This window comes from Melanotaenia boesemani, chromosome 13 (assembly GCF_017639745.1).
Source record: "Melanotaenia boesemani isolate fMelBoe1 chromosome 13, fMelBoe1.pri, whole genome shotgun sequence".
NCBI classification, from domain to species: domain Eukaryota; kingdom Metazoa; phylum Chordata; class Actinopteri; order Atheriniformes; family Melanotaeniidae; genus Melanotaenia; species Melanotaenia boesemani.
The window spans coordinates 1,591,267-1,617,550 of NC_055694.1; the positions used below are offsets into that span (position 1 = coordinate 1,591,267).

The 26,284-nt window shown below is 43.7% G+C and overlaps 1 protein-coding gene across 1 annotated transcript in view; it reads right to left on the reverse strand.

Moving 5' to 3' along the window:
* Window positions 1–718: 718 nt before the first annotated feature.
* Window positions 719–26,284, reverse strand: part of plxna3 (plexin A3) — a 64,145-nt gene continuing 38,579 nt past the window's right edge. Inside the window, exons 7-29 of the mRNA XM_042003910.1 lie at window positions 22,399–22,547; window positions 22,205–22,325; window positions 20,868–21,004; window positions 20,626–20,796; window positions 20,422–20,515; window positions 19,832–19,951; window positions 19,640–19,759; window positions 19,422–19,565; window positions 15,672–15,906; window positions 15,455–15,597; window positions 15,167–15,322; window positions 13,899–13,999; window positions 13,278–13,344; window positions 12,561–12,707; window positions 11,378–11,537; window positions 7,494–7,597; window positions 6,766–6,862; window positions 5,158–5,235; window positions 4,931–5,043; window positions 4,546–4,715; window positions 4,254–4,466; window positions 3,552–3,702; window positions 719–3,152 (exon numbers count right to left, since the gene is read on the reverse strand). Coding sequence (XP_041859844.1) covers window positions 3,057–3,152; window positions 3,552–3,702; window positions 4,254–4,466; window positions 4,546–4,715; window positions 4,931–5,043; window positions 5,158–5,235; window positions 6,766–6,862; window positions 7,494–7,597; window positions 11,378–11,537; window positions 12,561–12,707; window positions 13,278–13,344; window positions 13,899–13,999; window positions 15,167–15,322; window positions 15,455–15,597; window positions 15,672–15,906; window positions 19,422–19,565; window positions 19,640–19,759; window positions 19,832–19,951; window positions 20,422–20,515; window positions 20,626–20,796; window positions 20,868–21,004; window positions 22,205–22,325; window positions 22,399–22,547 — 3,087 coding nt within the window. The 3' untranslated portion in view covers window positions 719–3,056. The remainder of the gene's footprint in view (window positions 3,153–3,551; window positions 3,703–4,253; window positions 4,467–4,545; window positions 4,716–4,930; window positions 5,044–5,157; window positions 5,236–6,765; window positions 6,863–7,493; window positions 7,598–11,377; window positions 11,538–12,560; window positions 12,708–13,277; window positions 13,345–13,898; window positions 14,000–15,166; window positions 15,323–15,454; window positions 15,598–15,671; window positions 15,907–19,421; window positions 19,566–19,639; window positions 19,760–19,831; window positions 19,952–20,421; window positions 20,516–20,625; window positions 20,797–20,867; window positions 21,005–22,204; window positions 22,326–22,398; window positions 22,548–26,284) is intronic.

Below are 26,284 nucleotides of genomic sequence, written 5' to 3' on the forward strand. Positions count from 1 at the left end.
TTCTGCTAGAAGTTGTTGAAACCACAAACCAGTTTCACTTTAGGTGCTTCTCAAAGTCCAAGAATGAACTTTTGAGCAAAGCTAAAACAGCACAAACAGAAGTCAAATCAAAGCTGGCCCATAATGAATTCACATTTTTCATCATGAAGTTCCATCGAAGGACATAAAATGATAAACATCTACTCAAACTGAGAATATTTTCCTTTTTATAGTAAAAAAAGCCCCATTAGGGGGCACATTTAAGCCCTGATAGAGTTTGTATGATGTAAACACAACGATAACCAACAGAGATTGTTACTATTTAGAGGTCAGTTTAGAGGTCACAACAGAAAAATCCACAGTAGTGGTTTGACAGATGGTCTGTAAGGACCGAATCCATCACGCCATGACCGGTCTTTGAAACGTTCCGTCATTTTTATCGCCACTGACCCTGTGACCTTCCATCTGGTCAAACTGGTCCCTCGTATCGCAGCTTCTGAACATGTAGCGATAACTTCTGAAGATGCGAACCAACGTTTCAAACCCCATCATAAACATGTAGCAACCAATGATATAACAACAACATTGATATTATTATTATGTAACTTATTAAAAAGTAATTATTATTTTGGTTAATTGGCCTAGCATAAAAAAATCTTTGAATATGTAATAACTGTAGTAGACAATGTAATGATACATAAATAACGCAGCATTTCTCGGAAACACATGATTTCTTTTAGCAGTTTTTGTGCCATTTTCTCATCGAAAATTGGTATGATTACATTACTGGTAAGTTATTATGTTATTGGCTTTATTACATTTAAAATGACAGAAATTATTACTTTTCTGGTTGTTATTACATTATTGGTTGCTACAAACGTGCATATGTGTCATTACAAAGAAGCATATTCTGGGCTTTGGACAGCCCCTGGGAAGCATCCTGGACTCTGAGACGCACCTGAAGCTTAATGGATCCAGAGCAGAATCCGCTCAAGAACCAGAAGTGGTGGAAAAGCAGTGTTGAGTATCATGAAGTGAAGCAAACGTGGAACATAAAACCCTGTGAGGATCAGAAATAAGTGTTGAACTTAAACCACACGACCTGTGATGGCTCCTGCATTATATGAAAAGTTCTACCAGTGGAGGAATTGGTGGGTCTGAGGGGTCCAGTCGTCTCAGAAAGTCCTCCTTCTTTCACTTCGGACTCTTTGCTGCATCAGTTCTGCTGCAGCTTGTAGAACCGACAGCGTGAACGTTGTGGAGTAAAATGTGGCACATCGACCTGAAACAACCACCAGAACCCCTCAAACGCCACTCAGACCTTCAACCAGTCCACACACTAGACTTCTGCTCTGTTTTGTCGTAAAAATGTACCAAAAGTCCAGTTTTTGATCCTTCCACATACAGAACGTCCACTGGGCTCAGTTTGGTCTGATCCTTTGGTGCTGGGATGGTCTGGTTCTGTCCGACCCATCTCCTGGCTCTCTTTCCTTCTCCAGACTTGGATGTAGAATAATGTTTTATACAAGTTCAGCTCTTTAAAATCCAAACGATCAAAGTTCCGATAATGCATGAACACTTCAAGATTTTTTTCTTTCTTTTGTTTTTCAAACTTTAGCATCTCTTTTTTCTTTTGTTTACAGTTATGGCCACAAGTCTAAAGAGTTCTTGAGTCCGGTCCGGTCTAACCTGCTCTCCAGGTTGCTCTCAATTCCGGATTTGGTCCAAGTCCGGTCCAGTTCTGATACGATCCGGTCCGGGTTTTACATGGCACTGGGCTGGTAGCTCTGCACAGTATTTCCCCTGGGCATGGTTAGCATGGCTGTATGCGCTGCGAGGCCCGACGATAAAGCGCTGCACCACACCGGTGCACACAACGGAGTCCCGTTTCCAGGTGGTTCTGGTCCTAAAAACATGGCGAGTCCAAATTTTTATGTTGTGAAAAACGAGCGAGTCAGCCCACGTCATTTACAGACCTTGCTGTGTGCCTGTGCTGGAATGTATTCAATCATAATTCTATATTACTTTAATTCTGATGAATTCCACAGTCTTCATTGGTCGGGCAGTAAATTACTAAAGAGTCTTTCAGGCCAGTGTGACTGGCCAATCATGGAGCAGGGATGAGGAGGGATGAAAGGGACGGGAAAGGAGAAGGTGGAGTTCTGATGGAGGGAAAGGAAAAAATGGAGGTAGGATTGGGGGTTTATGGACACAGGAACTGGTCGGTCAGTAGGTATCGGGTTCAGTGTGCTGTGGTAAAGAGTGATTGTCCAGAGAAAAAACTTAGGCTTGTCATTTAACAGCAACAGAGAAACATCTGGATCCTGACGAGGCTCAGCCGGGCAGGACTTCCTCTCCTCCAAATCCTCCTGGATTTAACCGAGACTGAACCCCGACTGCACGTTTGGGTCAAGTCGTCCAGGTCAACTGCCTCCGTCTCCTTCAATAAAGCTTGAAACGACCTCTAGAATCCGATATTCCCAATGAGAAACAGACGCTCCTGCTTCCGTCTCGAGTCCTGACCTACGTTTGTTACAGTGGATCCGGATCCTTCCAGATCAGGCTAAGGATTCAAGGTGAGGACATCAGCAACAAAGTTCTGAACTCGTGTGGCTGGTCTGAACTGGACACGAAGTAAATCCAGCCTGTTTGATGATCAGCTTTTATCCTGATGAAGATGAAGTCGTGACCGAAACGCATCAAGAACGTTCAGGTTCATCTTCGTGAAACCTGACGTCCTTTTCTGTTCCCGTTTCACAGCATCCTCTCTTTGACCCCTGCTTACGTATGCAAATCCAAAATAACAAATTTGTTTGTTTGTTGAAGTTCTGTTGGAAAATTTCCACCCCAAAGTCCACCAGATGGAGGTAGTTGGGGTCTCAACCAGCCAGTTGTTCATCCAGTCAATCAATCCATCAACACGACTAGTTTGTGATTGATTGGTTGGTGGCGTAGCGTAAGCTGGAGCAGTTCAGCTGACTGTTCAGACAGTTCAGAAAAACAAAATGCCCTCACTTCCCCCTGCCCTGTTCTTCTTCCTCCCATCCCCCATCGGTCCATCCGCTCAACACCTCCTCTCAACTGCTCCCAGACATAAGGTTGATGGCTTGCTCCAGTTTGTGCCTCAGTTTGTGTTTGCGACAGTACCCGTCCCGGTCCAGCGCCGTCAAGATCTGCAGACAGAGCGGGAAACAGGACATGACGTGAATTATTCAGCATCTGACACAAGCAACCCGGTTTGGGTTGGGTCAGGCATAAATGAGTGATTCCTAACTGTGGGGCCTCCAGCGCCACCTACAGGCAGGCAAAAGACTGCAGGATGTTACTGTTACCAGAGCTCAAAAAATAAAAGTGCACTGGTGCACATCGCACAAAATGCACTTCTACCAAAAATAATGTTTTATTATTTTTATAGATTTAAAGAAATTTAAAGACAGTTATAGAAGAAGTTGCTAGATTTTTCACTAGCTGCTTCTTAGAAAAACAGTTGCTAGAGGAGCTGCTTGTTAAATATAGTCATGAAGTCACCAAGATGGCTCCACTGCAAGCTACTGGCTTCATCCACCTCTCACCTCTTCCTTGTACTTGTTGATGTAGAAGTACAGCTCACTGAGCGCACTCAGTGTGTTGAACTCGTTGCCATGGAGGCGGGACTGCTCTACCAGGTAGGCATCCATGTCCTGATCACTGATGCTTGGCATCTTTGAGATGTCCCTGTAGTACCTGCAGGACAGCAGTGAGACAAAGTAAGAAACTTTATACGAACGCCTCTGCAAGCTAACAGAGTTGCAAAGTCCAAATTTCGTGTTTCAGTCAAATCAAAACTTGGATGTTCCAGAAGATTCATTAGCTAATTGAAGATGAATCTGAAATTATTGTGTTTGGAACCAAAGATGAACGTCCTGAAGAATAGATCTAGATTAAGGAACCTGATGGCGCAGCATGATTAAAAAAACTTCTGGTAACTATAGATTTACTCAAACAAAGATGACATGTGGAGTTCCCCAAGGCTCCGTGTTTTTACAGGTTTCTCCAAAGAATTACTTAGAAAACTAGAACTAATCCAGATGCTGCTGCTCCCGTCTTCATAAAGACCAGAAAAATGCCACCTACGACTCTGGTTCTAACATCTTTACACCGGCTTTAAAAGGTTCCCGCTGGTCTACAAGGCTCTGGAAGGTCTCGTATCATATAAATTATAAATACACGAATAAGTTGCAGCAAATACCTCAACCTGTACAGGTTTGTTAAGAGTTAGTTAACTTGTTAGCTACCTCTCCACCCAGCTCTTGTAGTTTGGGATGTCTTTAGCATAGAGCAGCTTGTTGGACGGCGAGTCTTTGCCGAGCCGATGTTCAGACGTGGAGCAGGAGTCCATGAACGTCTGCGCGACGACCGACAGGCAGGCGTCGGTGATGCTGCTCTTATGGATGTCGAACACAAACTGAGGATTCTTAATAACGTTTACCCAGAACCTGAGTGGAAGGCTGCAGACAGACAGCAGATCCGTCACATCACCGCCAGCCTGCTTTGCTCTCTGAAATCAGTCGCATGACTTAATCTCACCAGTTACTCTTCCAGGTGTGCCGTACATCTGGGTCGGTGATCTGCCGTTTGTCCGCCTGCTCGTCCAAGAAGTCGAACATGTATTTAATAGCCAACGGGAGCGCAGAGCCTCGATGGGCGGTGCTGAACACAGTCTCAAACAGGTCGTCCACAAACTTCTGCAGCGTCCCCTGGTGGAAGGAAGACCAACACACAGGACGCAAATTAGTAAGTTTCCAGCCAGAATAGAATTTAAAATTCTTCTGGATGTAATAAGATCTGTGGAGGAAGACGGAGTCAGGGATGTGACACAAACATTAACTTTAAAATGAAATTAAAATGGGGTTAAAATGCAGTCATGGATGTAAATAATAAACATCACATACAGAAAAACTGGGATAATTACCTTTGTGGCCAGAAGTCTGGTCAGGTAGATCTCAGAGACCATCTTGCTGCCTCGGTCTCCTTCTCTCTGGTCGCTGTGCTCATGATTCTTCACCAGGTGCCACAGTTTAGTTCCTGGAAACACAGAAATCCAGAAGCTTTAATCCAACCAGATGCTGAATGAACCAGGACTTCCCGTTTGTCCTCAAACATCTGGAACGCTGCTGGTATCCGACCCTCCAACAGTACCTGTCTCCTGGTCCGGAGTGATCATCGGAGCTCTGGATCTCAGGCTGTCGGGACTGCTGGACGTCCGTAGTAACGACTCTGAAGACAAACAGGAAATAAAACGTTTTTCTCTAGTTCCTGATACGAGCTGAAGTTTCATTTCCAAGATGTTTTATTAAAAACTCTGCTGTGGATCAACGTTAAAAGTTGGCGTTAAATCACATCAGACACGTCACGTTTCAGAGGAATTTCTAGCAAATACACCAAGATGCTGTGGCATCCGTCAGTCCAACAACAACCTGTTTGCTTTACTGTTTACAGATAATTCCAACCTCACGATTCTCAAGTCAGGCTGACGCGGAACTCTTTACCTCCCTCGCAGAGATTCAGGGTTAAAACTATAAAAATGAAGGTGATACTGATGGGTACCAACTTTTATTGGGTCAATTCTCTGTCCATCATTTGACTCGCCAATAATGACGATGAACTTCAGCTCAGAAACAACATGAAGCTCTTTTCTGCAAAAATATGTCTGACTGATCTAAAGGAAGTGAGTAAGGAACTAGTAAAGTAGTCCTAGGAACTAGTAAATGGTCTGTACTTATATTGTGCTTTTACCCAAAGCGCTTTATATATACACATCACATTCACACATTCACACACTGATGGTGGAAGCTGCCATGCGAGGCGCTCAACCACGAGCCATCAGGAGCAAGTAGTGGTTCGGTGTCTTGCTCAGGGACACCTCAACATGACCTCTCCGGGGCCGGGACCGAACCGGCAACCTTTGGGCTACAGGATGACCACTCTACCCACTGGGCCATGCCGCCCCATATTAGTCCTATGAACTAGTAAAGCAGTCCTATGAACTAGTAAAGCAGCCCTATGAACTAGTAAAGCAGTCCTAGGAACTAGTAAAGTATTTTCTAATGAATAACTTCTTGCTTGGGGTTTGCACTGTGTTTGGTTTGGAGTCTCTTAGCAGCAATGCTACATGTTAGCATTGCTGCTTCCTGCTGTCTTCTGTACTCCATGTATCTCAAGCTGCCTCATGTACAGGCGGCCCAGTCAAGACAAGGTCAAGTCAACATCAACAACCTCAGCTCCCGAATGTGAAACCTACATGAATATTTATGTATGTGAACGCATGGAAACAATTTACTGTTGCTTAAAAGTCAAAGGAAACACGTTCTCTCTTTTTTCGACTCCATAACCTTCATCCTTGGTGATTCTTTCACGATAGTTTCATCAATGATTTTCTGGAATATGACCACCAAGAAGGAAGAAAATAATTTTGTCTGATAACTGATGATATTTCATTTTTACAACTAAAATAATACTGACTGGCTGACCTGCAGGAAGCAGGTAGACAGAACTCCAGGTGGTAACCTGAACTGCAGGTAAGGATGACCTCATCTCTGACATCATCTTCATATTCTTCCGCACATAAAGGCGACATCATCCAGTTTCTATACCTGCTTATTCATGCACAGGCTTGCTGCTGGAGGCGAGAGGTGGAAAACACCCTGGACAGGTCGCCAGTCCATCACAGGCGATAAGAAAAGTAAGAACCTCATACAGCTAATTAGCGTGTGTGTGTGTGTGTGTGTGTGTGTGTGTGTACGGTACCGTATCTGCTTAGGGATCTGGTAAAGGTGAAGGAGTTGGCAATGTTGTAGGCAGAAACCTGCTTCTGGACCAGCGCCACCAGAGAGCCGTCTGTTACCTAGCAACGCACAGCATCACATCAGTCAGCTGACTCATTTTCCTCCCATTCGGTCGGTTCTTTTCCCGACAACAGTCCAGATAATCTCGGAGGAAGTTCCTGGTGAGGAGACTCTGAGCTCCAGCTGAAGGTGGCTCGGTTCTTTTCCCCTCAGCAGGGTCCAGACCTGCTAGGATCTATATCGTTCCAACCCAATGCTACATATTTATCATGCCGACATTTTTATGTTTGATTCCTGCTGTCATATTCTGCTCCATTTAATTATTTTACATCTAAAAACAGCCTTCAAAAAGTTTATAAAAGATTTTATTTATAATGACAAATAATGAAAATGAATACTATAAAATAAATCAATTAAAAAAATTAAAAAAATAAATGAATAATAGCTGATATTCCTTTATTCTATTTTAAATAAAATTCCATTTCAAATAAAAATTTTAATTTCGAAATTTAAAATTAAATTTCTTTCATTGAGAAAATAATTAATTGAAAATATTTAATCTTATAGAAATAGATTCTGGGCTGCGGGACTTCATTATGCTTCAGCTTGTTTTCCTCGTTCTGACTGTTGCAGGAAGGACGGAGAACATCAGAAATAAAAGTTTCTGCTGAAGGCGATGAACGTCTGTACCTGGTAATGAGCCAGCGTGTTCAGTCTCTTCCAGTCGCTCTCAATCTTGGTCGTTACGTCCTCGTCCTGCAGGATGATCCTGGTCAGTCGACCCTGACGCCACTCTGACAAAACAACACGTTAGTTTCAGCCTCTGAGTTACATTAAAACGTTTACACCAAATCAGTGAAATCCTAAAGGTCCTATTTCTTTGATTTAATTTTTTTCCCCACAGCTGAAGTTTCCCACGACATTCAAAGAGTGCACGATTTCTTCCAGATTTCCTCGATAATGTTTAGAAAACTGTTTTTCTTCTTTTCTGCATGAACACAAACGCCACCACAGCAATGGCGGAAGATCTACTTCTGGTATTTGCTCAGATTCGCTTGTATGAACTTTGTTTCGCGTTAAATAATCTCTTTACGTTATAACTGTTACCTTCGTTCCCATCTCCAGTGAGCTTGTTGCTAGCTTTAGCCGGTCTTTTTACTGATGTTTCTACAAGAAAACAGCTGGTTTACAGTTTTAAAAACTTTTTGGACAAAAATCTTTAGTCTGACTCTGGAAGAATGAAATAAATCTCTGCACAGACATTTTGAAGTCATTCAGACTTTGTCCATCCATCCATCCATTTTCTGCCGCTTATCCGGAGTCGGGTCGCAGGGGCAGCTGCCTAAGCAGGGAAACCCAGACTTCCCTCTCCCCGGCCACATTCACCAGCTCATCCGGAGGGATCCCGAGACGTTCCCAGGACAGCCGAGAGATGTAGTCCGTCCAGCATGTCCTGGGTCTTCCCCGGGGCCTCTTTCCGGTGGGACGTGCCCAGAACACCTCACCAGGGAGGCATCCAGGAGGCATCCTGACCAGATGGCCGAGCCACCTCATCTGGCTCCTCTCGATGTGGAGGAGCAGTGACTCTACTCTGAGCCCCTCCCGGATCACTGAGCTTCTCACCCTATCTCTAAGAGAGAGCCCGGCCACCCTGGGGAGAAAACTCATTTCGGCCGCTTGTATTCACGATCTTGTTCTTTCGGTCACTACCCACAGCTCGTGGCCATAGGTGAGGGTAGGAACATAGATCGGCCGGTAAATCGAGACCTTTTGGTTCAGCTCCACCATGACAGACCGATGCAGAATCCGCATCAGTGCAGACGCCGCACCGATCCACCTGTCCATCTCCCGCTCCGTCCTTGCCTCACTCCTGAACAAGACCCCGAGATATGTAAACTCCTCCACTTGGGGCAGGACCCTATTGCAGACCCGGAAAGAGCACTCCACCCTTTTCCGGCTGAAGACCATGGTCTTGGACTTGGAGGTGCTGATTCTCATCCCAGCTGCTTCACACTTGGCTGTGAATCGCTCCAGTGAGAGTTGAAGATCACGGCCCGATGAAGCCAACAGAACCACATCATCTGCAAAGAGCAGAGACCCAATCCTGAGGCCAACAAACTGGATTCCCTCAACACCTCGGATGCGCCTAGAATTTCTGTCCATAAAGGTTACAAACAGAATCGGTGACAAAGGGCAGCCTTGGCGGAGTCAGCACCAGCTACCCCAGACTCTGCTTCCTCATCGGAAGACGTGTTGGTGGGATTGAGAAGGTCTTCGAAGTATTCCCTCCACCGCCTCACAACGTCCAGAGTCGAGGTCAGCAGCCCCCCATCCCCACTGTACACAGTGATGACGGAGCACTGTTTTCCCCTCCTGAGCCGCCGGATGGTGGCTGCCAGAAGTCATTCTCCATGGCCTCTACAAAATCCTCCCATGTCCTCCCAGGAGTTTTTGCCTTAGTGACCGCCAAAGCTGCACTCTGCTTAGCCCGCCGATACCCATCAGCTGCCTATGGAGTCCCACTGGCCAAAAAGGCCCAATAGGACTCCTTTTTCAGCTTGATGGCATCCCTTACTACCGGTGTCCACCAACGAGTTCAGGGGTTACCGCCACGACAGGCACCAACGACCTTACAGCCACAGCTGCGGCTGGCTGCCTTGACAATAGAGGCATGGAACAAAGCCTATTCGGACTCAATGTCCCCCCGCCTCGCCTGGGACATGGTTGAAGCTCTGCCGGAGATGAAACTCTTTCAGACAGGGGACATCTCCCAGACATTCCCAGCAGACCCTCACAACACGCTTGGGTCTGCCAGGCCTGACCATCATCCTCCCCCACCATCTGAGCCAACTCACCACTGGGTGGTGATCAGTTGACAGCTCCGCCCCTCTCTTCACCCGAGTGTCCAGAACATGCGGCTGCAAGTCCGAGGACACGACTACAAAGTCGATCATCCAAATGCATCCTAGAGTGTCCGGGTGCCAAGTGCACATGTGGACACTCTTATGTCTGAACAAGGTGTTCGTTATGGACAGTCCATGACAAGCACAGAAGTCCAACAACAAAACTCGGATTCAGATCAGGGGGGCCCTTTCCTCCCAATCACACCCCTCCAGGTCTCGCTGTCATTGCCCACGTGAGCATTGAAGTCCCCCAGCAGAACGAGGGAGTCCCCGGAAGGAGTGTCCTCCAACACCCTCTCCAAGGACTCCAAAAAGGGTGGGTACTCTGAACTGCTATTTGGTGCATAAGCACAAACAACAGTCAGGACCTGTCCCCCCACCCGAAGGTTGGAGGGAGGCTACCCTTTCGTCCACCGGGGTAAACCCCAACGTACAGGTGGGGGGCAATGAACATGCCCACACCTGCTCGGTGCCTCTCACCGGGAGCAACTCCAGAATGGAAGAGGGTCCAGCCCCTCTCAAGGACAGTGGTTCCAGAGTCCAAGCCATGCGTCGAGGTGAGTCCAACTATATCTAGCCGGAACCGCTCAACCTTGCGCACCAGCTCAGGCTCCTTCCCTGCCAGAGAGGTGACATTCCACGTCCCTAGAGCTAGCTTTTGTTCACACTGCACCTGACCCCTATGGCCCCTCCTGCAGGTGGTGAGCCCAGGGGAGGGGAGGCCCACGTCACCCTTTCAGGCTGAGCCCCACTGGGCCCCAAATTTTTTTCAGACTTTCTTTGATTATAAAATCCAGATTTTACAGCTACAGCCTTAAATGCTTCGACAGTGACTGTGGGTTAACATGCAGTGTTAATAAGCTGCTTTCAGTTGCAATTCCAGACTAATGTCTCCACCAGGCAAAAGAATCCGAAAAAGATGCGACTAAAAGCCACATTATTGGGCATTCAGCTGCATTTGTATGCAGACGATGTGACATAACCACTACTGGCTAGCTACCTTCTGACTGTATACGACAGTTAAGGAAATACTCATTACTAACATTTATCTGAATCGGCACGTTTGGACAGTTTTACCTTCGTTTTATAGATAATTTTGTTTCTTACTCTGTCTCTTCTGTGTGGTTTAGCAAGTGATGCTAAACTAATACATATAGGTTAATAATAATAATAATAATAGGTTTGGATTAAGCCATGCTAGTGCCACGTCTCCACGCTGCCCCCTACTGTGAAATAGCTGTAACAATGAAAGAACTGGATGAAAAACAGACCTGAAGTTTAAAGGTTATTTCGTAGCGATAAAGATACAAGTTCAATAACATTATTTTTATCTTCTTTCAGATTCTTTTTTCACCGAGTTTCTGAAGCAATCTGTTATATAAATGTTGCTCTTGGTGCCTGAAGAGCCTGCAAACAGAAACTGTTACCTAAATGTGACTAAACTTTGTCCCAGCTAACAGTTAAACCTTCTCTGTGCTTCTCATGAATAACTTCCCGTTACCAAAAAACTAATCATCGGGTTCTAGTTGCATCTTAATGCCTCAGTTTCATAACAATATCTATCAAAGTTGATGTTTCCAGTGGCCTCGGCTGGATGTTGTGCTGTTTATCTTGTTAGCAGCATCATGCTAAATGTTAAGGTGAGGTCATGTGTCTGATGTCAGCAGGTACCGAGGTCCATGTCGTCAGCCTGAGGTCTCTGTGAGAACGGGATTCCTTTGTAAACAGCGTCCAGCAGCTTGTCTTTGACCTGAGTCACCGTGTCGCAGTTTAGCACCTTGACCGGCACCTCGGTCCCGGCTTCGCCCTCCGGTGGGATGCACATCAGCGTCTGAGGACAGAACAGAGTCATCGGTCTTCATGGAGAAACTTCTGCTGCCACAGTGAGAGAAACATTTACTTTGAACATGGACGTTTCTCACTGAAACTTCATTCTGCTCCTGATGGAAAACAACACTGATGACTCGTAAACAACATGCCTGTTGCTATGGAGACCCCTCAACACAATAACAACCACCTTGGAGCCAGTTAGAGGCCCATCTTTTACACCTGGTATTGCAGCCAGCGGCATAGAGACGGATTTATCGTGTGAAACGATGACCATGTAAAAACGCTGGTTCCTGCTGGAAATGAAGGTGAAGAGGGAGAATTCACATGAGCATGTCTGATTCTCAGTTTGCGTCTGTGTGAGTAACCAGTGAGACCAGGTGAAAGGTCACATGGTCCACAGCGGTAAAAACATTTAAACACAGTTCTGTTGGCCAAGTCCAAGATTGGAGCCGATTGGCTACGAGGTTAATCATCCTTCCACCCATTGTCAGTTCTCAGACCCCTACCAGGAATTTGGGGATCGTATTTGATTCTGAAAATTGTCAGAAAAATAAATTCAGATGTAAAAAGTAGATTTTTTCTTATTTGAGAAACATCTCTCATAATCTTTTCTAGCAATGACTTGAAGACATTTGTTCCAGCTTTAATACCTTCAGGGTGGACATTACAAAAACAAAAATTAAAATACCTAAAATTGTTAATAAACGGACAAAAAAATTATAAAATTTTGAGAAACTGTAACAGAAAAGAAAAAGATACATAAAAATCCAACACGCAGGGTTCAAACAGTAGGAACTGAACTGGATCCTGATGAAACCAGATATCAGAACTGGTCCCAGTACAGAGCTACAAGTGGTTAACTTAGCTTAGCATAAAGACTGTAAGCAGAGGGGAACTATTAGCTTGACTTCTACAGAACCAACCATGGATGTTTGGAGCTGGGACTACTTTTGGGTGGGTTGGGTGTATGGATACACTGTTACATGTGAGGCATCTGAAGATCATGTGATGGTGAGTGTGTTACCAGCTGTTTGTAGTCGATCTGCTGCCGGATGAGTTTGTCTTCGCTCAGAGAGTAACGAGCTTCTCCTGTGATGGCGTCGATCGGCCCTTTTTCCATCTGCTGCTTTATGGCACAATACAGCATGAAGAGAGGCTCACCCGCACACTCCTAAGAAAAGGAAACGAGGAGGGAAGAGAGGATAGAAAGTTCACCACAAGTCCAGTTTTATCTTTGTTTCCATCTTTAAGTTAATATCAATTGTTGTTGTTGTTAGCATCATTTGTTGTTTTGCTAGCATCATTTGTTTTGCTGGAGGCAGATGTTGATGTGAACAGCTGTTCGGTGCCATGAAACCACCTTTTTAACCCTGATCAGCCTTCTGCTGTCCACCGGGACAGTGTGGCTTCATTCTGCATGTGAACACTCCAGGTTTCAGACTCCTCAGTTAGCCGCGTTTGCCCGAACGCCACGCTTTCAGGGTAAAATGATGTTTAAGCGCTGCGTGGAAATCTGGCCAAAATATTCTGTGTTGGTTTGATGACTCAGCAGAATGAACGCTCTTTGTTTTGTTTTAAATAATTTCAGCCTCGCTCTGTTTCTTTATTAATTTAAAATAAATTAACTGCAGCTCCGATCTGGTTGCTTACAGTCAGACTGGAGGGGCGGAGTTAGGTGATGAGGAAAGATGGAAGGAAGGAAGGAAGGAAGGAAGGAAGGAAGGAAGGAAGGAAGGAATACCTTGAGGAATCGATGCAGCAGGAAGGTGAACCAGTTTGTCAGCATCTTCTCAGCAACAGACTCCGTCCTAAACACACACACACATACACACACACACAGAGGTCAAAGGTCATTGGTGAATTCATTAAATGCTCTGACCTCACAGGTCACATGACACCATACAGGAACAGCTTCACACTGAAGGAGGAAACGATGGAGGAGGTGAATGAAAGAATGAGGGCTCAACTTTCAGCTGCTTTATCTTTGAAGACAATCCTCCACCTGCGTGTTTGTGGGTGGATTTTCAGGAAAATTCCAGAATATTCCAGGTGCGACCAATGAAAACTGTCATGATCTGTGTTTCAGGCTTCGGTTTTTATGGTCTTGCCATGTTTATTTTTGTTCTGCTTCCTGTCGTTGGTTCACCTGGTTTAGTCCATGTTTAGCCTGGTTCGTTTTTCTCTGCCAGTTCATTTCTCGTCTTCACGTTACGTCATGTTTTGGTTCAGGTCATGTCAGAGTCAGGCCTTCATGATGTTCTGCTTAGTAAGATTACTTTTAATTAAAACCTCGTTCCTGCCTTCCACGCCTCGTTCCTGATGGAAAACAGTACATCTAGAGTGTTTCAGGTGATGCACGTACCTCCTCAGCAGCAGTTTGGGATGGTTCCTGTTCTCCAGGTTCTTCTCGATCAGATCGGCCAGCAGCTGTTTCAGAACCACGGTGGCGTACTCCATCCGACCCTGAAGAGACAGGAAAGTCCACATTTTATCCAACGAACAGTCGGGAGGTTGTGACTGTCAAGTTAAACTGTTCTTAGAAGATATTTAACCAGGTGAAATCATTCAGAATCTCCTGGAAAACAAACTGTTGGACAGATCAGATAATTTATGAAATTCTGGTGTCGGCTTGTTAGATGCTCAGTTTGTAGAAACTCCAGAAGAGAAAAAAAAAACAGAAAATGATGAGATAGCGTTAAAAATACAAAACATTTTTCAGAAAATCCTGGTCCACTGAATCTTTTCCCAGTCTAGAACATTCCCTTCTCCCAACACATTCAAGATGTTCTAACATCGAGGACACAAATGCTGAAGAGCTTCAGGAGTTATTCTGTCCCACTCTTCCTGCAGACCTGTCGGCAGTACGGGGTCCTCGTTGTTTCAGGTCAGGACTCCAGTCCAGGACGGTCCTCTTCCTCAGCCGCGCTGCTGTAATGTACCAGTGTGTGGAATGATCCAACCCCACACCGTCAGAGAAGCAGACTTTTGGACTTGTTACTAACAACAACCAGGATGCTCCTTCTGCTTTTTGCTCCAGCTGTTCCAACCACAATCCAGGTTTCTACTGTGTGCAGGAGCAGGAAGTCCGAGCGTTAACAAAGTAAAACATTCACATGTAGTCTGTTTAGGAGCTTATTAGCTCCCACATTAGCAGCTAATGCTAAGATCCTGGGGACTGCCATGTTCAACAAAGAGCAGATGTTTTGAAATGAACAGGAAGTTCCATCACCACGTACGCACTCTAATATCCAATAACAGACTGGAAAATGTAGACCAGGGTTTTCAGAAAATAATTTCAGACGTGGATGCAGATGCATCAGATCTGAGTATTACAGTGATGTGATTACTCCCAGTTATGGTTTCAGTGGCATCTGATCAAAGATCTAAACACTATCAGATCCTGGTCTACGTGTCGGACAAGAAGTTTTTAACTTCTAAGGTTTTAAATTCCATCAGTCTGAAAATCAGCCCACCTGCTCTGGAAAGTTTTTATTCTTTAAAATCAGTGTGAAAAGATCATAAAACCTGGTAGCCAGTTTTTATCTGATTTCACTCAAATTGACATAAATGTTTGTTAGGCTGACTGTAGATCAGCAGGTGTTCAGAACCTTCATCATCATCATCATCTACCTGCAGAGCAGCCATGAGCAGCGAGGCGACATTCCCTCGGTCCCTCATGGAGAAGGACCTCTGGGCCTCCAGCGTGTGGATGAAGGTGAGCAGGAACATCTTGTTGTTCAGCAGCTGGCTGAAGAGACGCAGGGCTTTCTCCACGTTCGCTGGAGACTGAAACAGACAAGGACTCGGGTCAGCCTCTGCTGGCTGGACCAGAACCAGGAGAAAACCCTCAAAGACCACAAATACCAACAAGTCAGAAGCAGAGCAGAGGATAGAAGGAACTGGAGGAACTGTACGTACGTCAAGCTCTTTCAGGACGGGATGTTCTTCGATTCCTGGAAACATGACTCTCATGGTGTAGGTTCGATACTCCAAGAAAGGAATCTTCACTCCGTCCATGTCGTTGGTCAGTTCCTGGATGTCCGTTTGCAGCTCTGCGAAGGCTGTAGGGAGGAAACCCAGCGTCAGAAACACCATCGGAGATGAATAAAACGAAGGGAGGGAGGGAAGGACGCACCCTCCTTGCACTCCAGCGCCACCCGGCTCTCCAGGTTGTCCATCTGCAGCTGCAGGCGTTTCAGCGTCCGGTCGGCATCGCGAGTCTTCCTCTTGTAGGCGATCAGCACAGCGATGATGGCGATGAGCAGCACGCCTCCACCCGCACCGATCCCGATGATGGCGGGCAGCGTCAGCGCGCTGTCCGAGTAGATGTGGAGCATTCCTGGGGAGTACTCCAGACCACCCACCAGGATCTACAGGACACAGTGGACAGCTGTTGTCTTGTGTTGTGTCCACTCAATTTATGCCATATTTACACCATTTATTCTCCATTTACCAGAAATCGGCAGCATGTATCAGACAGAACTATCAGGTATACATGAAATGTTAGAGGGTAAAATAAAGAAAGAGAACATATATTAATTAAAGGAGTTATTAACATCACAATTAATTGCATTTTTACACGCAAAATGTTCTTATTCTTAAAAAGGTGGCCTTCTGCTATTTGAATAAAATGCAGTAAATTCTGGTTCACAGATACTAAATCAGGGGTGTTCAAACTGCGGCTCCGGACCTGCAAGTGGCTCGTTGAATACATGGCTAAACATGCTAAAGAACGAACTCGTGTTTTTTAATATAGATATAATATAAAAATAGAGATATAATTTTATCTTTTTTTTTAGCAAAGTTTTTTTTTCATGGAATAATTACATTGAATTTCTACAACATAATGACATTAAACGTACCAGTAATATTTTTTATCAGTTTGGGAACTTTGGAAAGTCTGTCTAGCCTCTTTGTGCAAAGGTTTTATGTTTTTCTTTATTTTAAAACCTAAAAATAGAAATAAAATCTGGTTCTTCTATAGTAGATATTTATCAGAAATTATGTCTTATTTCTAAAAGTCTGGTAACATCTGCGTCTCCAAAGGAGTTTTATTTAGCTGTCTGAGGGAAAAATGTCTCTTTGGATTGGAAAGGCTGCAGACCCCTGCACTAAACACACACACACAGAAAGCAGGATGAGAATCTCACAGCTTCTAGATGGTGAGGAGAGAGAAATATTCACAATATGCACAATAACTTCCATCCATGCACCTTCACTGCTTCATTATCCACATTTCTGGATATAAATTCTCTAAACTTTCATTCTTAGCTTGACTGTTTAGCTTCACCTCTGCACCTGCAGCCTCCGCTACCGGGAGTTAAGGGTTAACATCTGGTTTCCGGGTGTAGCGTCAGGTCTGTAGATGTAACTATAAACATGTGTGGTGTCCACAGAAAGTCCAGAATCTCAGCTACCAGCTCAGTAAAACCATTTCTATCACCAACAAACACAGTTAAGACAACAATAGTTAAAAGACCAGGTACACAAAGTCCAAAAAATATGTAAACACAAGTTATGGCAGTTTCCCGCCTTCCCCTACAGTTATTACTGTAGTGCTTTAATTCTTTTTATTAATCTTTTTATACACCTTTCACTCTGCTTAACAACTGGAATACCAAAATACAGGAGTATCTTAATAAATCTGAACAAAGAAACGTCAGAGCAGATTATAAAACTGCAGGATAAATCCTGACAAACACACACTGCTGCGTACACACTGATCTTCATCAGTGTGATTTAATGCCTTTGTTGTCTGGTATTAATTTTTCATTAAAGCATTTCCTCTGAACAGTCTGTAAAAATCAATTTAACAACAGATGAAGCTCATTTCAACACACTGATGAATAAATTATGAAGATTTAAACACATATTACTAACTTTAATGTTTAATAATCAATAGTTTTAATAATATATCAATAGAGCTGCAGGTAGGAGCCACTGATGCAGACTTAACTTTACACACCTGTGTGTGTGGAAGTGGTGGTTTAATTGACATTGTGGGGACCTTGTTTAAACAGGTGCATTGTGAGGACTCAACAACAATGAAATGTCCCGGTCAGGTACATTATGATGTTTACATATTTGGATGGATTTATTAAAATATTTCCCCTCCAGAGGCAGAGCTGAGGTTCTGTCATCTGTGTTTGTTCTGTACGATAATGAAATAAAACTAGAGGTTAAGTCTGCAACATGTTTTATAAAACATTTTGAAGAGGCTTTGGCTATGTCAAGGATTTTCTCTCCAAATGTTCCTCTTGTCTGTTTATTCAGTCAATTTTAAGGCAGAAAAACATTTTTTCCTAACTGGCATCGTAATGCATGCAATTTAGTTTTGGATGATTATGTTTATTTTTCAGTCATAGTAAAAGAAAATAAAGCAATAAAACTGGAAATTGTACTAAATAAAAGTTACTGTCAGACATTTTCTCAAATTCTTGTGATCAGATGCAGAAATAACTTCAAGGCCTAACTCCGTTTATTATCGTAATGTTTGTCTGACTGAAACGAAGGGTTAAAATTACAGTTTTTTCTGTGCTAACCTCATAAACAACTAATTATTGGTCATAAAAAGGCGACAGCGAGGTTGGGATTTGTTTATAGTGATATGTTTTCTGAAGTGGTGGAAACTGTGTTTGTGCGTCACCCTTTGATCTGTGATATCAGAGCAATTACCCATAACTCCCTGCAGCTCTACTTAATGACTTTCACCTTTACAGAGACCTCCTCCTCCTCCTCTTTCAGGACACTCGTCTCCACATGAACAACCTCAGAGGCCGTAAATTAAATATTTTTTTATGTGTTTTCTGTCTTTTCTTACAGCTGAATCCAGTTAAAAAAGAAGAAAACAGAAAAGTCTGACTCATGAAGACAAACATCAGCTGTTAACTGATTATTTCAGCAGAAACTTCAAATCAACAAATGAAAAATGATTTTTAAGCTAAAATTTCTGCTGCTTTCACAAATCGGCTGACTGTAGCACTTTTGTGTTAATTCATTGTCTATTTCCACTTGTTTTTGCAGCTTTACAGTAGTTTAGCTTCTACGTCAGATCATTTTATATTTCTGAGTATTTTCTCAATCTCTTCCTACTTTCTATGCTTGTTTGTCCATGTTGATTTCTCATCATGTTTCTCTAGCTGCTTTTTATCGTACTCGTTTATCAGTGCTCATTTTGTCTAATAGTTCTTGTTGAAGACTATTTCCTTTTTTTTAATGAAGATGAGACGATAATTAAATAAAACCTGATGCATGAGGACTAAAACTGTGATGAAGCACATCGACATGCTCATGAATAAATAAATCACACATGAAGAATCAGTTGAATTTGTGTGAGGAGGTTAGAACGGGACATGAGACTGTAAAAAACATCCAGATGTTTTACACCTTTTTTAAATCATTCAGTCTCTTTGTGCTTTCCTCTTCCTCACTGGTTGATCTTTGGCTGCTCCTGATTGGACGTTACCGTCAATCTAAGCTCTCTGATTGGTGGAAAGTCTGACAGGAAGTGGCTTCACCATCATGTCCAGGTCTAAATAGAGGTCTCTTAGCAACATAGTAGTGATGGTGATGTTTTTATGGTGAAATGTGATAAATAATGCTGTTATCATGGTGGATTTACCAGATAGAGTCTCTGAATAAAACTACATTTAGTGGCTGGATTGTAAACCTCCTGGACGGGATAGAAATGCTGGAAAACGTCTGTAGATCAGCTAAAGGGTAAAATATCCATCACATTTACCCCACAGAGCTACACACCACCGCTGCTGGTGGAGGCAAACCATCTGATGGAGGTTTAAGGGTTAATCCTTCCTTTAGATGTCTTTAGATGTGGTTCTTAACGAACCAGTCCCATTAACCAAAGTACTGAAGTACAGCCACTCACCAGGACTCGTTGTTCTCCGGTGAGATCCGGCGAATCACAAAGCAGCTGGCTCTCTGACACCGTGAGGAGGCAGGGAGTCTCTCCAATCAGGACGGTGTAGTTGAGGCGGTTGTTACCGGGGGCAGGAGGGATCAGGTTTTTACCCTGAACACGCAGAAAACAATCAGGTGAGAATTCATCCATCCCACCAGACTGCATACCTTACTCCCATCTCTTACCTTAAGGATGATGGGGGAGCCCGGTTTCACCTCCAGGATCCCGGAGGTCCCGAGGGGGTCAAAGGTCGGGTTTGGGTAGTGGGTGAAAGGGGTGGAGTTCAGGACGAGCAGAGAGGTCACCTGTACAGGTCGACACCATGTTTAATTATCCAGGTGTTTCTAAAGACCTGCTGGTTCTGTTCAGAGTTTTACCTGGTCAAAGATGAAGCCGAACTCATCGGGCTGCAGCGCTCCCTCTGGTGGGTGGGGCTTACCGTAGACCAACCCAGGAGCCAGACACGTCATGGAGCTGTCGTTGACCAGGTAGCAGTACTGGAGAGAAGAAGAAGAGTTCTGATGACGACAAAGCTCAGCTCAGTGGACAGAACCAGTAACAGGAGTGATGGTGGCCTCTGGTTTCAGGATAGACACCTCTGGTATCGGCTGCATTTCTGGATCCATCTGATAGAAACGCTTCGTCTTGGTCTCAGTTAAAATGTCAGGTATTAAATTTATTTAAAGTCCAAATAAGTCAGAGCCGAACCGACGTCAAAGGACAGAAACACAAACATTTAGTCTGAATTACGATATTTTAGACCCAAATCGAAACAATTCCATTTAAAATATTTATTACATTTAATGATTGAATAAAATGTTTAGCATGTAAACATGTAAACATGGCTAAGGGAGGCTTCCATTTTCCATCTTTTAGAACCGGCTGGAATTACTCCGTCAGCGTTGAGGAATTACGATCATCTCAATCGCGTCGGGCTGGAAGAGCTACGATCCGCGGTGGTTCTTACGTTATTAGTTTCAACTCCGCCATATTTGGCTCTGACTTTGGGCTCCTGGATGGTCAGCAGGTTGGTTCCGGTCACCGTTATCACCGTGCTGCCGCTGTGCGTGCGCACACACACACACACACACACACACACACACAGAAGATTCAGATCAATGACTCTGATCAGCTGGTTTTAATGGAGGCGGTTCTGGATCTGAGGGATTACTTGAGGATGGTCCAGTTGGGCTCGATGCTGGTGATGGTTGGGTCCTCGGTGTACTTGAAGCTGACCTCTGAGTTCGTCACCTCCGCCCTGTCAATCATCAGACGGATGGGGGCGGAGCCAGTTCCGGTCGTAGATGTCGGAGTTATGCAGACGATCTCCTGTTTGGTCCGCCTGGGGAAGGAAGGCGGCGTTATATCGGGTTGATCGTAAACCCAGCAATGACGGTAGGGAGGAGGACTGACTTGACAAACAGACACGGCTCCTTGTCGATGTAAACGGTGACGGTGCTGCCGGCGTCCAGGTATCGACCGGTCACCGTCAGCCTGGTTCCGCCAGAAACCGGACCCCTCTCTGGGTTGATCCAGGTAAAACTGGGGCTCTGCAAGAGGAAGAGGAGGAGACTAAAGACAGAGACGGAATAAAGATTTTATTACAAAAAAAGTTGTGTATTTTCAGGATCTTTTTTCCTTTGAGAATTTAAAGGAGTTGTTGAAGTTCGGCCGAAATGTTTCCCAGTTCTCATCACAGTCATCGTGTTTCCGATGTTTAATTTCCTGATGATTTTTGGTTCAGTTATGGTGTCAGCATCTTACTGTTTACATTTATTCCAGAATCTTTCCATTTTAAGCATCTAACTCGTCGAGCAGATGAGATTCACCCCAAGAAAGTTCAAATTTTACTGTACAAAAGTCTTACTATTTTAGGGTAAATAGTAAAAAACAAATAAAATACAATTTGTGTCCCATTAAATTGAATGAGACTTTGCTTTTATGAGTGAAAAAAACCAGCCGCCTTCAGGCATACCTTGACTATGCTGCGTTCTTTAACTTTAAACTTCAATCAAAGTTTAAACGGGTCGCGAAAGATAAAACTAGCGCTGTCTGAAAGGAAATTTTAATCATTTAAATGAGATGAAAATTCAGAAATCGCCCTCAGAGCCTCCCTTCTCCTGCATGTGGTGTCAATCACCTTAAATCTGGTCTTAAATTATTCTGAAAATTTCTCAAACAAACTTTTCTCACGTCCACAGTTTATTCTGTACAAAGATTATATATCAGAACGTAGGCCTTTTCCAGGCTTTCATCCAGTGTAACCAGTATTGTGAAAGGTCTCATGGTTTTCTGTCGAATGGCCTCAGAGTGCAGCGCATCCCCACTCCATTCACTTTCATTATATCTTTTCTCCTCCTTGTCTCCTCGGGGCAGGAGGTGGTTTTAACTCAAGAAATGACGTCAGTGTGTTCGGCAGATCGTTTTGTGCTCACGATTCAAGAACGTTTTCCAAGTGACATTTTATTTGTAAAGAGCAGCTGTTTGAAGGGTGTGTCGTGTGACATCACAGCAACGAGCAGGCAGTTGTCATAGCAACTCCAATGAACAGGCTCTGTTGAGAAATCAGTTCAGATTTTGATTCTCTGTTTTGTGACTCTTCGTTTAATCTTTCCAGTTACTTTTTGTCTCTGTTGTTGACTTCCTGGATGCTCGGTTTGTGGTCAGTTGGCATTTTTTTCTTGGTCTCTAACGAAGATCTGTGTGTGTTGTATGAACACGATGAAGAATCCTCTCTCAGAAACACTCACCACGAAGGAGTACATCTGAGTGGAGAGGGTTCGAAACTCAGCGCTGCACACGCCAATGCAGAGCTCCACGGGACCGCCCGGAGAGTGGGGGAGGAGGGCTTCGGCCATGTCGCACACGATCCTGCAGACACGGGAACCCGGTCAGAACACGTCTCCGTCTTTTTCCTGATGCGTTCTGTCGGACACGCACTCACCTCTCCGCGCTGATGTAGAGCGACGCGGCAGGGTTACAGCGAACCCCCGCCACCTGGACGTGTGTGATCTCCTTCACCTGCAGACCCAGGTTCTCCCCCTCGATCGTCACCCGGGTTCCCCCCTCCCGGGGTCCAGTCAGCGGATCAATCTGTGGAAGAGGAGCAGCTTTTAAATTTGCTTCTAAATGATGGACACTAAATAAACCACTGAAAGATAAACATAGAAATTACTTTTAATTGTTTAAATAATAAATGATCATTAAAACAACATGTTCAGTAAAATCAGCTGTTTGAGTTTCGACCCGTTTGCGTCCGTTAATCCAGCAGATCAGAACATCCAGGTGTCCAGACGTGAACAGCATCTCGGAATCAAAGGGTGAATCCCATTTCACCCCTTAGCCCTTCCCCTTCGTTTTGCGCGTTCACGTGAAGGGGTAGGGGTGTCCCAATTCCTTTTAGGACAGAGGGGTAGGGGTAAGGGGTAGGGCTATATACCCCTTCAAACGAAGATTTTTCAGAGGTCCACTTGAAACGGAGGGGTATGAAAAATTTCCTGTTCTATATGAGAAAGCAAGTGTTTCTACGCACATCACGCTTTCTTGAGGTGCAGGGCAACACACACTCGCACAAAAAAAAAAAAAAAAAAAAGCCACAGAGAAAAGAGCGTATACCAGCACACACGATTAATTTTAATTGCATGCAAAATTCGTACATTACGTCCCACACATGCCTGTCGATAAGCAATAAGTCAGTTAATTGCACTGTAAGGAAAAAATGAGCGCAACAAGTTTGCCACCGCGATAGTTTTTATTAGTCCCCCCATCTTACTTCACCATAGACTGTGTATGACAACAGGTTTCACTATGCAGTATCTGGACTGAACGCTCTTGTGGAGTGATCTCTCTCATGTCATGTTTGACAGCAGCATGTAGCAGCACGAGACCGTGGTGAACCACTAGCCTGTGCGAGCCGGTACGCTGCGTTTGTTTACAGGGCTACTGTCACGCATCGGCCGTTAGACTCGTGCATTTGAGTGGCTTCTTACGCTCTCATGCTAAACCTCTGATTTCTCACGCTGGAATACACTTTAAGAGCAATGCCGGCTAATGGAGAGGTTCTAGAGGATTCCCAGTGGGCCGCATTACTTTTGTACCGGTGTCCCGGCGGATATGTCATAAAAGACGCAGCGTCGCGTTGCAGCAGCGGTTTGCTCACTGCTCATAGATCAGACTGACACGCAGTGATGAGGGAGATATTTCAGCTTCACAAACAGCAACGATGCACAATATAGTTTTTCCTAGTTTTTTTTAAATACAGCCAGAAGTGTTGCTGGTTTTTCCTGTTTGAGCCCCATTGTTTAATATTTTTTAATATATTTATTGTTTTTTTTTATTTAGTTTCTTCCAGTTCCTGTGTAAAATGTTCTTTAGTGACTACTGATGACGTATGTGACTGTTGAAGGGGTGTCCCAATTCATAGGGGTTGACTTTTCAGCCCTACCCCTTCTAGCTCCGTTTTAAGGGGTAAGGGATGAAATGGGATTGGGCCAAAGACTCCATTTTCACCTGGTTTAAGTAAAATCCAACTGAAATAAGTTTTTGTTTATCTAGGAGATTGTTGATCTTCTAGTTGTTCCTCTTACTTGTGGTGTACCGCAAGGCTCTGTTTTATTTTTAGGTGTTTAAAAATTACATCTACTGTAACCAATGCTGAACATTAAAATAAGTCTAATGGAAAACTTCCTGCATTTAATGAAATTCAGACTTTTAATCCCAGTATAAACCAGTCTGTAACAGCTTTTAATCCCAGTATAAACCAGTCTGTAACAGCTGTTAATCCCAGTATAAACCAGTCTGTAGCAGCTTTTAATCCCAGTATAAACCAGTCTGTAGCAGCTTTTAATCCCAGTATAAACCAGTCTGTAGCAGCTTTTAATCCCAGTATAAACCAGTCTGTAGCAGCTTTTAATCTCAATATAAGCCAGTCTGTAGAAGCTCTTATTCCCAGTATAAACCAGTCTGTAACAGCTTTTAATCGCAGTATAAACCAGTCTGTAACAGCTTTTAATCCCAGTATGAACCAGTGTGTAGCAGCTTTTAATCCCAGTATAAACCAGTCTGTAGCAGCTTTTAATCCCAGTATAAACCAGTCTGTAGCAGCTGTTAATCCCAGTATAAACCAGTCTGTAGCAGCTTTTAATCCCAGTATAAACCAGTCTGTAGCAGCTTTTAATCCCAGTATAAACCAGTCTGTAGCAGCTTTTAAAACAAGTATGAACCAGTCCGTAGCAGCTTTTAATCCCAGTATAAACCAGTCTGTAGCAGCTTTTAATCCCAGTATAAACCAGTCCGTAGCAGCTTTTAATCCCAGTATAAATCAGTCCGTAGCAGCTTTTAATCCCAGTATAAACCAGTCCGTAGCAGCTTTTAATCCCAGTATAAATCAGTCTGTAGCAGCTTTAAATCCCAGTATAAACCAGGCTGTAGCAGTTTTAAATCCCAGTATAAACCAGTCTGTAACAGCTTTTAATCCCAGTATAAACCAGTCTGTAGCAGCTTTTAATCCCAGTATAAACCAGTCTGTAACAGCTTTTAATCCCGGTATAAACCAGTCTGTATCAGCTTTTAATACCAGTATAAACCAATCTGTAGCAGTTTTTAATCCCAGTATAAACCAGTCTGTAGCAGTTTTTAATCCCAGTATAAACCAGTCTGTAGCAGTTTTTAATCCCAGTATAAACCAGTCTGTAACAGTTTTTAATTCCAGTATAAACCAGTCTGTAGCAGTTTTTAATCCCAGTATAAACCAGTCTGTAGCAGTTTTTAATCCCAGTATAAACCAGTCTGTAGCAGCTTTTAATCCCAGTATAAACCAGTCTGTAGCAGCTTTTAATCCCAGTATAAACCAGTCTGTAGCAGCTTTTAATCCCAGTAGAAACCAGTCTGTAACAGCTTTTAATCCCAGTATAAACCAGTCTGTAGCAGCTTTTAATCCCAGTATAAACCAGTCTGTAGCAGCTGTTAATCCCAGCATAAACCAGTCTGTAGCAGCTTTTATTCCCAGTATAAACCAGTCTGTAGCAGCTTTTAAAACAAGTATGAACCAGTCCGTAGCAGCTTTTAATCCCAGTATAAACCAGTCTGTAGCAGCTTTTAATCCCAGTATAAACCATTCTGTAAACGCTTTTAATCCCAGTATAAACCAGTCTGTAAACGCTTTTAATCCCAGTATAAACCAGTCCGTAGCAGCTTTTAATCCCAGTATAAATCAGCCTGTAGCAGCTTTTAATCCCAGTATAAACCAGTGTGTAGTAGCTTTTAATCCCAGTATAAACCAGTCTGTAGCAGCTTTTAATCCCAATATAAACCAGTCTGTAACAGCTTTTAATCCCAGTATAAACCAGTCTGTAACAGCTTTTAATCCCAGTATAAACCAGTCTGTAACAGCTTTTAATCCCAGTATAAACCAGTCTGTAACAGCTTTAAATCCCAGTACAAACCAGTCTGTAACAGCTTTTAATCCCAGTACAAACCAGTCTGTAGCAGCTTTTAATCCCAGTATAAACCAGTCTGTAACAGCTTTTAATCCCAGTATAAACCAGTCTGTAGCAGCTTTTTATCCCAGTATAAACCAGTCTGTAACAGCTTTAAATCCCAGTATAAACCAGTCTGTAGCAGCTTTTAATCCCCGTATAAACCAGTGTGTAGCAGCTTTTAATCCCCGTATAAACCAGTCTGTAGCAGCTTTTAATCCCAGTATAAACCAGTCTGTAGCAGCTTTTAATCCCAGTATAAACCAGTCTGCAACAGCTTTTAATCCCAGTATAAACCAGTCTGTAGCAGCTTTTAATCCCAGTATAAACCAGTGTGTAGCAGCTTTTAATCCC